The sequence below is a fragment of the Cricetulus griseus genome, chromosome 4 (genome assembly GCF_003668045.3).
Source record: "Cricetulus griseus strain 17A/GY chromosome 4, alternate assembly CriGri-PICRH-1.0, whole genome shotgun sequence".
Lineage (NCBI taxonomy): Eukaryota > Metazoa > Chordata > Mammalia > Rodentia > Cricetidae > Cricetulus > Cricetulus griseus.
In genome coordinates, this window is record NC_048597.1 from 230,555,645 (window position 1) to 230,568,135 (window position 12,491).

Sequence of the window (12,491 nt, forward strand, 5' to 3'; positions counted from 1 at the left end):
AGATGGTGCTGCAGAAACCCGCAGAAACAATTGACCTGACCTACTGATAGCATGGAGACCCTAGTCATAACACTTCGGAAACAGCATTGGACCAAACCAAGCCCTCTGAATGTGGGTGCCAGCTAGGAGGCCAAGACAGTCTATGGGACCTCCAACAGTGGAGCCAATCTTTAACCCTAGAGCACAAATGGACTTTGGGAGCCCATTCCCTATGGAGGGATGCTATTGCAGCCCAGATACAGTAAGGAGGGCCTAGGCACTCCCCCAAATGATATGATAGACTTTGAAGGTCCCTGGTGGAGGGCCTCACTGTCCATGGGAAGGAGTTGGGGGATGGGTTGTGGGGTTGGTAGGGAACATGGGAGGATGTGAGGGCGAGGGAATGGGGGTGGGATGGATATGTAAATGAGTAGTAATTAAATAATTTAAATAAAAATTTAAATTAAAAAAAGAAATTTCTCAAAGTCATATTTTGGCATGAAATACCTGTGTACCAGGTATTCTCATTGGTCAGTGCTGAGAGGGAACATTCTGTGGTTTCTATGGCTTTGTCTTGTTACTTGCAGGTGGCCTGTTGTTCATAGATACCAATAGTTTTCAGAACTGTATTCTGGAGACCATAGAGGAGGTTTTGGTCTCCCCTGGAGTTTCTTTTGTGGCCAAACAGTTCCCAGGAACCAAGTACCTAGGAGGCTGGTGGGGGGAGGTAGGGGAGGGGTTGGGGGTGGCATCGGGAGTTTCTTTGTGTTCAGTTTTGGCCCTAGGCTCCCAGAGACCAGAGGATCTAGAGTTTCCTTGTGTTACAGGCCTATGTGTCTTTTCTGTAGCCTGTCATGGCTTCTAAAGCAGGGGCTGAGTAAGGGTCTGGTCCCTTCATTTCAAGAAGTGAAGCTTTTTAGTTTAGTCTACCCCTTTCAAAGCACAGTGATCATTCTGAAATCAGGCATAAAGAAAAGAATGGAAGTGTTGATAAGTTGACATCTAAGATAGTGAAAGATTGTAAGTTACAGTCCTATATTAAAGATGCACTGTTGGAAAGACATTATCACTACCTTTTTTGATACATATATTATTTTAATTTCTGTGTATGTGTTTTGTGTATGTGTGTGCATATTCATATTGGTGAAAACAAGGATAGAAAAGGATGTTGGATCCTCTGGAACTGGAATTATCAGACATTGTAGGCTTCCCAACATAGATGCTGGGAACCTAACTTTGGTTCTCTGCAAATGTAGCAAGCATTTAGCCAGAAAATTTTTTCTTTACTGCCACCACATGTCACACCAAAGACCTTTCTAGTGTCTACTTTTGGCATTGGGGAAAAGAGAGAGAAATAAAAGACATCTCTGGTTGATGTTCCAAGTGAAGTCTAAGTGTCTTCAAAGGTGTCTGCACAGATGGACCCAAAGAAGTTCTTCAATTCCATGAGCTCAGCAGAGCAAAGATTGTTAGTACAGGAAGGACTCTCAGTCTGGATAACTGAGAGTTGATCCACTTTATTAAGATAAAAAAAGAAAACAGACAAATTCACATGATGGATGAATAATGGCCATAAATACAGAGTGTTTTCAGCTACACACTGCTCTGTGTGACTTATATACCTTTTAGAAAACATGATTATGTAGAGGTGAATGAAGGTGGTTGTAAGTGATGTTTGTAGGAAAGTTACAATTACTTGCATTCTATGGATGCATCTGACACTGAAACCCCAGCGATGTCTGCTCAGATTCCTTGTACAGTCTAGGGTTGTCATGGCTCACTGTGAGGAACCTTAGATGCTGAGAAAGAATGATCTCCTTTGGAGCTACTAAATCCAGGTAGTACTTATAGTGTAGTCAGAGAACACAAAAATTACATACTCACTGTGGCTTTAAAGAAAAGAGTTCTAATCTGTCACGTTAGGTGCTTCAAAACTTTCTGACACTGGTTGAGAAGCAATTACCCTCTAGTATTTTGTTTTCTTTTAAGAAAAAAAAAACCAAAAACAACAACAAAAAACAAACAAACAAAAACAAAACAAAACTGAAGAGCCTATTCGGCTCCTCAGAGTTACAGTCAAGTTTCTAATGACAGTTTACCTTAAATTCTAGGACTTTCTAGAGTCAAGAAAACAATGATCTTCAGTACTAGCCTTATCCCCTGATGACAAGGAGGCTACAAGGTATAGGCTTCAGATGGCAAAGAATGGAGGGCCTCTCCTAAAGGATGTGGTCCCCTTCCCAAGGCAACCTTCTTTTTCTAAGCTCCCGAATCCCCTTTACAGACTCAGGAGGCCCCAGACCAGCACTCCAGCCAAGGAGTTCCCACCAGCAGGCAGCAACTGTGAAACAGAGGGCGGCTGACTTCAGTCTCTGGGAGGTCCATTCTTAGGCCACTGGGGAGGAGCCTCCCCTCTTGAGGCGATTCCTGATGAAAGTCCCCAAAGCCACCAGGGGGATACACATGGTAGATGAAGCCACCAGCAAACCGATGACAGCTAGCGCATGTGGGGGGTAATCCTTGGTCACCAGCTGCCCCTGGGAGAAGAGACTGAGAGTTAGGGGACGGTCCCTCCCATCAAGTCCAAGAGAACCGTTCAACTGAGCTTTCTATGAAGGGGAAGACACTGGAGTGAGAGGAGGACTGTGTGCTCCACTACCCTGCAATTCACAGCAAGCCTTCAGAGAGACCATGCCCATTTTCTCTGTATTCCACGAAGAAAGATAATTCTGACCTTTTCAAGCATATATGAAAGATCACATATGAAGCTCTCCAAGAAAACAATTTTCTAGTACCTTATTCTGAGGCCTTAAATGTTATGTAACAGTTAGCCCAGACTAGTACTTTCTGTGGTGGTAGAAATGTTCTGTATAAATATGGCTAGTGTAGCATGCCAGAGGAACGGGTACTTCTGGGAAAAGGTCCAGTGGGATGCTGTGGGGTGACTCTTGCTCTCTTCATGCATCATGGTTAAGAAACTCACAGCCCAGCTCTGCTGCACTAGACTGAGCATCTGGGAAACATCTCGATGAAGTTCCCATGCTATCACCTGTGACCTTCTCACACCACAGCAACGGTTCCCTGTGTTCTGAAGTGACCTTGTGGGCTCTGCCCTGCAGGAGCATCGGGTACCTGAGTGGCGTCCCAGGCTTGGTACTGTAGCGTTCCTGTGAGGATGTAGTCGCTCAGGTAGAAGACAAAGAGGCTAATGATGAGCACTGGGCTCACAAACGCCCACATGGCCTTCCAGTACCAGTTGAGGCTCCGGCCAGTCATGGCCTGAAGGTCACTTTCAAATCTGTTGGGGCCAAAGGAGAGAGCCTAGGTTTATTCATGTTCTGGAGGGAGGGGCTCCAGTTTGCATACCCTCTGCCCTTAGGAAGATGCTCTTCTGGTCGTTAATGATGTTTGCACATGCTCACAACCCATCTGATCCTTTCCTGGTGTGTGTGGGGGGGTTTGTTGAGGTGAAGGGACAAGGGCCGAGGCTGCCTGAGGGAAGGTGACCAATACAGATTGGGTCATGGGACATCATCTTCCTGGTGTTGGCCTTCAGAGGTCCCCAGGTGTGGACCAGAGGCTATTTCCCAGAGAAGGTGGGAGCAGGGTACATGGGGGAGGGGAATGCCAGTCCCCTCAGTCCACAGGGCTAGGGTGGCATTCCCTCTCTGCCCACCCCACTCTGTACACTAGTGATGGTTCCAAGTATTCTTTACTGCTTCTTAGAGATGGTCTCAGAACAGTCACTCTGTGCTTGGAAGGGCCTGGCCTTGGTATGGAAGAGCAGGTAGAGTGGAGCAAGAGCAAAGCTTCTAGGCTGAAACTCAAAGGGCACCCTCTGTGTTCTCATCGTGGCCATATTCCAGCTTTCTCCCTTTTTCTTACTTGGTTCTCTTGCCTACACAGCAACAGTCAGTCCTATAGGTTATGATACTCATGTGTAAGTATAAAAGTACTTCAGCACTTAAGGAGCCTCAGCAACCTCTCTATTTCTCAGGACAGAGGCTAGAGGCCAGGGCTCTGATGGGATTTGATGGGGCCTCTCAGAGACCAGGGCCTTGAAATCTGCTCACTGGGAGGGTGGGCAGGGGCCAGATAAGATGCCATTGTCGGCAGCTGCAGCACCGATACCTGCCTCCAGGTCTGTTTTACTGTGTCCATGTATGGTTCTGTACTTTCTACTGCTGGCTGAGCTGGCCTCTGGCTCCCCACCATGAATGTGCAATGAGAACACTAGGACAAAGGTCAGAAAGTGCCATATTTACCTCTTGTTCCTCCCCTGTTCACTTGGAATAGAGAAAGATGGGAGTTAGCTGGCTGCTGCAGTGTGGAGGATTCTGGGGGCCACTAGATGGCGATGTCTCCTGAATGAGCAAAAGCTTCCTCCTGGCCCTTGTCTGGATCACCAACAGAACTGCCAGGCTCCTTTTGTTTCTCCCTCCTTCCCATCACTTTCCACCACTTCTGGGATATAACTGTGTCCCCTCTTTAGTCACCCTAGGGAGTTGAGGTTCAGGTCTCTCTTTAACTTTCTTCTACTCTGAAACATCTACTTCCTGACCAGTCTCTTTCTCCCTGAAAATCAGTGTTTTCTAGATGATCATTTAAACCTCTTCACATTGGGTAATCCAGAAATTGGTCACGTGATCTTTACTGTCATAAGCTGAGGGAGTGCATAAGAGTAAAGGATTAAAAAAGTCAGTTTGTGAATGCCACAAATTATAATCCCTCTTTTAGGTTCCGAAGCATTTTCAAGACTGAGTTCTTGGGGAAAGCCACTAACTCATCTAATAAACAGCTGGCCACTGGAGATGCTTCAGTATGTCATGAGACCCTGGCTCTTCAAGAGACAGTGGGGAACGTTTCTCAATGGACAGCCTGCCATTTAGAATGTCATGGCTGGTTTTACCTAAGCTCAAACCAGTTTAGATCATCAGAAAAATCCAAGGAAGAGGAAGAGATGGCACAGCACAGCTCTTTGACCCAGATCACATCCAAACAGCACTTGTAGTGTGCCTCTGAATGCCTTATATGACCTCACTCAGCAGGGTTGGGTGACTGGAGGGTCTGAGTTTCCCAAAGATTCCTTGTTGCTGTTGCCTGATGGAAAACTGGGAAATCCTCCACTAGTTGGTCTCAACATTGTAGTCCTAGACCACCAAGGAATATCTGAGTTCTTGGACCTCAACCCAGATCTCCTCAATCAGAATCTCTTGCAGGCAGTAGTCCAGTTTTCACAAGACCCCCCAAATGATGTGATAATGCCCAGGCTTGAAGGCTTCCTAATTAGTAATATTGGCCCCATATTGGCATTTTCTAGATAATCATTTAAACCTCTTCACAACGGATAATCCAGAAACTGGAATGAATATGTATATTCATTCCATCACCTGGGAGGCCAAACATCCCAGTGCTGGCCAGGACACCAAGGTAGAAATCTGACACATCCATAGGCTGAGTTTTCAAACTGAACTCTGGTCAGGGTTCTTGAGAAGCTCTGATGTTGGTGGAAGATCACAGAATCTAGTCCTGGAGACTAAGTCCCCACCCAGAAAGCCATGAGTATAGCAGGGCCAACAGGGAAACATGACAGGAAACAAAACAAAAAACAGGAAAAGGAAAGAAACTTTTGGATGCAGGTAAACTGAGGAAGCCAGAGATAGCTGAGATCTGAGGGCAAAGAACAAACTGACAATGCTGGCATCTAAAACAGGCATGCCCATCGGGTGAAGATGGTTTTCTTATGAGTGTGGTCCTACAGCTTATCTGCCCCATGTAGAACAGGATCTGGAAGTCTCCTTACCTCTTTAGCCCATATACATAGCACACAGCTATGGTCTCCACCAGCACAATGAGCAGGAGGGACAACGTGGCTGCATAGTCATTGAAGATGTCAAACCAGTAGTTCCCAGCTTCCATGGTGAACACCATGCCAATGGCACAGTTGATGAGGCACACCAGACCTGGAACACAAGATCACTGCTCATCTCTCTGAGTCTCCCTGCCTTTCATCCCACATTCGATGTCAACAAGAGCCACCGATCCCTAGGTGTGCTTTGGAGGGTGAGTTCAGCTGTAGGAGCTGCTTTGCAGGGGATTTCAGAGCAGGAAAAAAACCAACAGTCAGGGTGTTGCTCTTTGGGGGACATCATGATGGCTGAAAGTCTGGGGACGCTGAAGATACCAACAACTTAGCCCCAGAGACTGTGGGAAGTGGACCAAGAGGAAGGTTTAACTGTGGTGTGGGGCCCCAGATAAGGATTAGTTTGGGAAGAAACTACAGTTTACATAGGTCCTATCACATGCTGGGCTCTGGTCATGTATCAGACCAGATTAAGCCTCCAAGGTAGCAGCCAGGAATCCCTTGTATACCAGGATGGGTTTAGTGATGTCAAGTAACTCCCTATAGTACAACATGGCAGAGTCAACATTTGAGCTCTGGCCTTTAACTGCCAATCTTTCCAAGTTTTCCTCTGACTCCATAGGGTATCCATGATGTGTTTGAAAGTATAGTGGCCCTGCCCTTTCCACTGCCACACCATACAGAGTCAGACACTGAATGCCCTGAGAGGCTTACTTCGGGAGAGGATTCAAGTACTGCACTGGGAGCTGTATGCACATGTACTGTGGACCACAGAAACCCGATTTCAGAAAAGATACCAAGTGCTAGGAGGCTCTGAAGAAAGGGGAAGAGGGCACTTCCCGCTGGATGGCCAGAACATGTGATCAGATGTGGCACTTTTTCAACTATCCTGGACATAGAACTATCAGAGGCAGAGGTGGCTGGATACAGGGTTCTCATGATCCTGCCTGAGAGGGATGGTGGTGAAATTAAAAATGGGTCTCTGCGGTCCACATTACATATGCATACAGCTCCTAGACCAGCTTACCCAAGTGAGGCTGTGGTGAGTTCTTAGTCCAGCTCCCAGGGCTAAGGTATCACACTGTAGCAGGAGCACAGCTTCACTCCTACAGTCCTTCTGGAGTTGCCTTAGAAGCACGGGGCTCCTAATTAAACCCTCCAATGCTTGTCTTGCGTTTCCCCACCCACCCATGCCCCGCCTCCAATGCCTGGTGTCCTGACCTGAAATGGCCTCCTTGGGCAGGTAGCTGGAGATGACCTTGCTGTCAGTCAGAGGGGTGAGGATGGCCGCTGTGTTTCCAAGCATGCTTCCCATCCCCAGCATCAGTAGCATGAAGAAGTAGAGCACTGACCACAGCTGGGACACTTCCATGTTTTTAATGGCCTCAGTGTAGACAATGAAGGCCAGGCCTGTGCCCTGGACAGCCTGAGAGTAAAAGACACCAGTTATGCACCTGAGTCAGAGGGCACAAGGGGTGGAATGTCATAGTTTGAATGTGAAATATCCTCTACAGGCTCATGTGTTTGAACAGTATGTCCCCAGGTGCTGTACTCTTGGAGGTGTGCATAACTGTAACACCAAAAGTAAAAACCCAGAGAAAGATATTGCGGTTTAAGCTTCAAGCTGGAGGTCAGAAAGGCAAATCAGCCAGCCCCTAACTCTTACTTCTACCTCAGTCCAAAAGGGGTGACTCTATTTCCACAAGGTCTCCACCAAGCCTCACAATGCTGCCTCTCCTCAAGGTGGCTGGAGACTAAATCTCATAATGCAGCCTGAGACACTGGGTTACTATCTTTTATATACCTTACTAGAGCTGGGATTAAAGGCATGAGCTCTGTTAGTCTTTTAGACTGATTCACTCTAATGTAGCCCTGGGTGGCCTTGAACACCTGTCCTCAGAGGCTTTTCTTAACTACAGAGGAAGATTCCACAACTCCTTTACTCCTGTTTCCTTCAGAAACCATCTGGCCAATGCTGCCAAGTTCTGCCTTTTGAGTTGGAGCCTGTTCCCTGTCTTGAATTATATTTGCATAACATTTTTCCCCTTGCAGATTTTTAGAATTTTTAAAATTCCTTAAGCAATTTCCTTTTTACAAATTGTAGGATTAACTGGGTGGGGTCTTGCCCCGAAGATAACACTCCCTTTATTCCATTTCACATCAGGCATCTCCTTATCTCTTTGTATTTCTTTTTGCCTCACTTAATTGTTTTTCATTGTAGCCCCACATAAAAGTGATTACTAATAACCATGCAATAGAGTTAATATTAGGCTGTTTTGAAATCTCCTCTGCCAATAAAATTAGTCTAAATGTTTCAATTCAGGCAGAAAACATGCACATTCTTTGCCAAAGCATCAGAAGAATGGTCTCCAACACTGTCAGTAATATTTTTGCCCTCTGATTGAGCCTGAGCATCCATAACCCTCATTGATCTCAGCACTGCTGTCCTCCAAGTTCGTATTATGATGATCTATTCAGCCCTACTTACAGCATTCAACACCTTTGCTAATCCGATGTCCCAAAGTCTTCCATATTCCTTCAAAAGGCAGCATGGCCAGCCTGTCACAGAAATAGCCCACTCCTTAGTACCAACTTTTGTCTTACTTACTTTTCTGTTGTCACAAGAAAACACTATGACCTAGGCAACTTATGAAAAAGAAAGAGTTGAATTTGGGACTCATGGTTGCAGAGGGTTAGAGTCCATGATGATCATGGGGGAAGTGTGTCAGCAGACAGGCAGGAGGCAGGAGGCAGGAGGCAGCAGGCAGCAGGCAGCAGGCAGCAGGCAGCAGGCAGCAGGCAGCAGACAGCAGGCAGCAGGCAGGAAGAAGGCAGGCAGCAGACAGCAGACAGCAGGCAGGAGGCAGGAGGCAGTAGACAGCAGGCAGCAGGCAGCAGGCAGCAGACAGCAGCCAGCAGGCAGCAGCCAGCAGGCAGCCAGCAGGCAGGAAGAAGGCAGGAGGCAGCAGGCAGGAAGAAGGCAGGAGGCAGTAGGCAGGCAGCAGGCAGCAGGCAGCAGGCAGACAGAAGACAGCAGGCAGCAGGCAGGAAGAAGGCAGCAGGCAGCAGGCATGATGCTGGGAGAGCAGCTGAGACCTTACATCCTTATTCTTAAGTAGGAAGCAGAAAGAGATAACCACCCCCAGTAACACACCTTCTCCAACAAGGGCCATACCTCTTAGTCCTTGCTGGGGACCAAGTATTTAAACATACGAGATTATGGGGACATTCTCATTAAACCATCACAGATTCTCCCCACCCCCCTTTTTCATTTTTTATATTTATTTATTTATTTATTTATTTATTTATTTATTTATTTATTGGTTTTTCAAGACAGGGTTTCTCTGTGGCTTTGGAGCCTGTCCTGGAACTAGCTCTTGTAGACCAGGCTGGTCTTGAACTCACAGAGATCCTCTGCCTCTGCCTCTGCCTCTGCCTCTGCCTCTGCCTCCCGAGTGCTGGGATTAAAGGCGTGTGCCCAGCCACAGATTCCTTTTTAGCAACATAGAAGGAAGTAGAAAGAAAATGAGCCAACCAGCCAGTCATACAAATAAAGTGATGCCATGGAGATGGTAATGTGCAAACATAAAGTTATGAGACCTGTGGAATAGGAGGGGAAGATTAACATAGATCTAAATGAAGATCTTCAAGGAGAAAAGACAGAAACAGAGGCAACAATTAAGAAATAATACATATGAACTTGCCAAAACTGAGAAGAAATCACGGATTCATAAATCTAGCAGGTTTAATATTACTTAGACTCAGGCCTGGATTAGGTAATAAAAACACATCTATGCTAAATTCACTAAAGATGCCAAAGACAAAGGGACATATTTAGTGAAACCAGAGAAAGGACTGCTCATTTACAAGAATGAACTGGGGCAGACAAGACAGTTTAGCAGTAAAGGTTTTTGCAGGGCAGGTCTGAATTTATGTTTCATCTCTAGAACCCAGGTAAAAGTAGGAGGAGAGAGAATTGGTTCCTCAAAGTTGTCCTCCACACAAGTGCTGTAGCATACATACACACACACACACACACACACACACACACGCACGCACGCACGCACGCACGCACACGCACGCACGCACGCACGCACGCACGCACGCACTTAACTTAAAACAAAATAATAAAAGATTCACCAGTAACAATTGAAATCAGAATTATAAGGGAAATATTATCAAAGTGTTGAGAGAAAATAACTGTTAGCATAAGAAACCCTACTCTTGGGACAAGTTCTTTAAGAAATGGGGCCAGGGGCTGGAGAAGTGGCTGAGTGGTTAAGACCACTCACTGGCTGTTCTTCCAAAGGACCTGGGTTCAATTCCCAGCACCCACATGGCTCACACAGTGGCTCACACAGTGGCTTACACAGTAGCTTACAGAGTGGCTCACACAGTAGCTAACTCTAACTCTGGTCCCAGAGATTTGACAGTCTTTTCTGACTTCTCTGGGTACTTAGAATGCACATGGTGCATGTAGACAAAATACACATAAAACATTTTTTTAAAAGACTATGATAATATATTGCCAGGCAGTGGCAGAACACACCTTTAATCCCAGCACTTGGGAGGTAGAGGCAGGCGGATCTGAGTTTGAGGCCAGCCTGGTCTACAAAGTGAGTTCCAGGAGAGCTAAGACTACACAGAGAAACCCTGTTTTGAAAAACAAACAAATAAAAAACAAAACAAAACAAAAAGAGTGAAAGAAAGAAACAAATACATGGGGCCAAATATGGATGTTTATATGGAAGCAAAATCTAACAAAGTTTACTGTTCTTAAAACTTGCCCTGACAGGCATGATGGCACACACTTTTAATCCCAGCACTCAGAAGGCAGAGGCAGGCAGGTCTCTGTGAGTTCAAGGCCAGCTTTGTCTACAAAGTGAGTTCCAGGACAGCCAGGACTGTTACACAGAGAATCTGTGTATTGAGCACACCCCCCAATAAACAAACAAACTTGCCTTATAGGACAATATTTTTAAAGAAGATTTAGTTATGTTTATATGTACATGTGTATTTGTGTGTCATGTCTGTGCAGGTTCCCACAAGCCCAGAAGAAAACATGGGATTCTCTGGAGGTGACTTGGAACTACTTGACAATGTGAGTGTTGGGAACTAAACTCAGGTCTTCTGGAAGAACACCAAGCTTTTCTAACTGCCGAACCATGTCTTCAGCCCCACAGCAAGGTATTTTAAAGTTAGCCTTCTCTCCCAAAGACAGCTGGAATGCAAGAAAGAATACACACACACACACACACACACACACACACACACACACACACACACACATCCATCCCTGGGGACAGGGACTTATCTCAGGGCCTTGTCATCCTATGTTTGCAGTGTTTAGAAAGTTATGGGCTTAAAAGGCCTGAACTGCATAGCAATCATATTTAAAAAGGAAGAGTGGAGCCAGGTCTGGCATTCATCTGTAATCTCAGCACTCAGGAGGCAGAGGTGGGAAGATCAGAAATTTCATATCATTCCTCTGTCTTTAAAAAAGCAAAAAGGAAAGACAGGAGAAAGCAATCTAAAATTCTTACATTATTTGAAAGGGAAGTAAAAATACTCTCCAACATTAAGCTGTGTTAAGTTAAAGATTAATTGAGAGATTTCAGGAAGAAGACATAAAAGTCCAAATTTCAAACAGCAGAGAATATAGTAGAAAGGAAAGAAAATAACAAAGAGAGAATGGAAGGGACAGGGGAAAGAAAGTGTAAGAAAATCAGCAATTATAACATCTTAGACATAGAGCCAATCTCAAAAATAAGTGAGGAAAAACCAAGTGTCAGAACCCAAAGAAGGGAACTGAATACCAAAGCAAGTTTAGAACAGGTGTCATAGATGCCCAAGTGGGGTCTAGATCTTGAGGCCTGGATGTTAGCATCTTGGTGTCTGAGTTGTACAGGGATGGATGGTCAGGCCATAGACCCTGTAAGCAGGGATCAGGGTTAAACAACTGTGCTGGTTAAGTTTGACACAACTTGACACAAGCTTGTCCTCAACTTAGAAAATGCCTCCATAAGCTACAGGGCATTTTCTTAATTAGTGATGGGTGGCGGTAGCCCATTGTGGGTGGTGCCATCCTTGGCCTGGTGGTCCTGAGTTCTATAAGAAAGCAGGCCGACAAGCAGCACCCCTCCATGGCCTCTGCCTAAGTTCTTGTCTACAGGATTCTATCTTGTTTGAGTTCCTGACTTCCTTCAGGGATTAACAGCAACATGGAAGTGTAAACCAATTAAACCTTTTCCTCCCCTGCTTGCTTTGGGTCATGGTATTTCATCATAGCAATTATAACCCTAACTAGAACAATAAGCAACAGGAGGAAAGTGTTGATTTTCCATGGACTGACATAAAATGGTTAAACCCATAAAACAAAATACCCAAACCAAACAACTACTCCCCAACCTCACCAATAAGCCAGGGCCATGGAACCTCTATCCTAGTCTTGAAAGTATTCTCTAGAAGTAGTCCACAAAAATAGTAAATCTAAGAACTAGTCAGTGTGTTCAACTAATACTTTGAATTTCACGGAGTTCAAAGTACAGGAAAACAATTGTGCTTGAGACTCCAATAAAAACAATAATAATAGTGAAACAACAATAAAAAGGGCTGAAATACAGATATTGAAAAGAAATGTGCAAAATTG

General features: G+C 45.4%; 1 protein-coding gene across 2 annotated transcripts in view; it reads right to left on the reverse strand.

The window, feature by feature from the left end:
- Positions 1-1,535: 1,535 nt before the first annotated feature.
- LOC100760123 (sodium- and chloride-dependent transporter XTRP3A) overlaps positions 1,536-12,491 on the reverse strand; it is a 37,708-nt gene continuing 26,752 nt past the window's right edge. For both annotated transcript variants that reach the window (XM_035444095.1, XM_027415523.2), the window contains 4 exons: positions 7,064-7,268; positions 5,783-5,942; positions 3,112-3,277; positions 1,536-2,516 (listed from right to left, as the gene is read on the reverse strand). In XM_035444095.1, the coding sequence (XP_035299986.1) occupies positions 2,367-2,516; positions 3,112-3,277; positions 5,783-5,942; positions 7,064-7,268 (681 nt within the window). In that variant the 3' untranslated portion in view covers positions 1,536-2,366. The remainder of the gene's footprint in view (positions 2,517-3,111; positions 3,278-5,782; positions 5,943-7,063; positions 7,269-12,491) is intronic.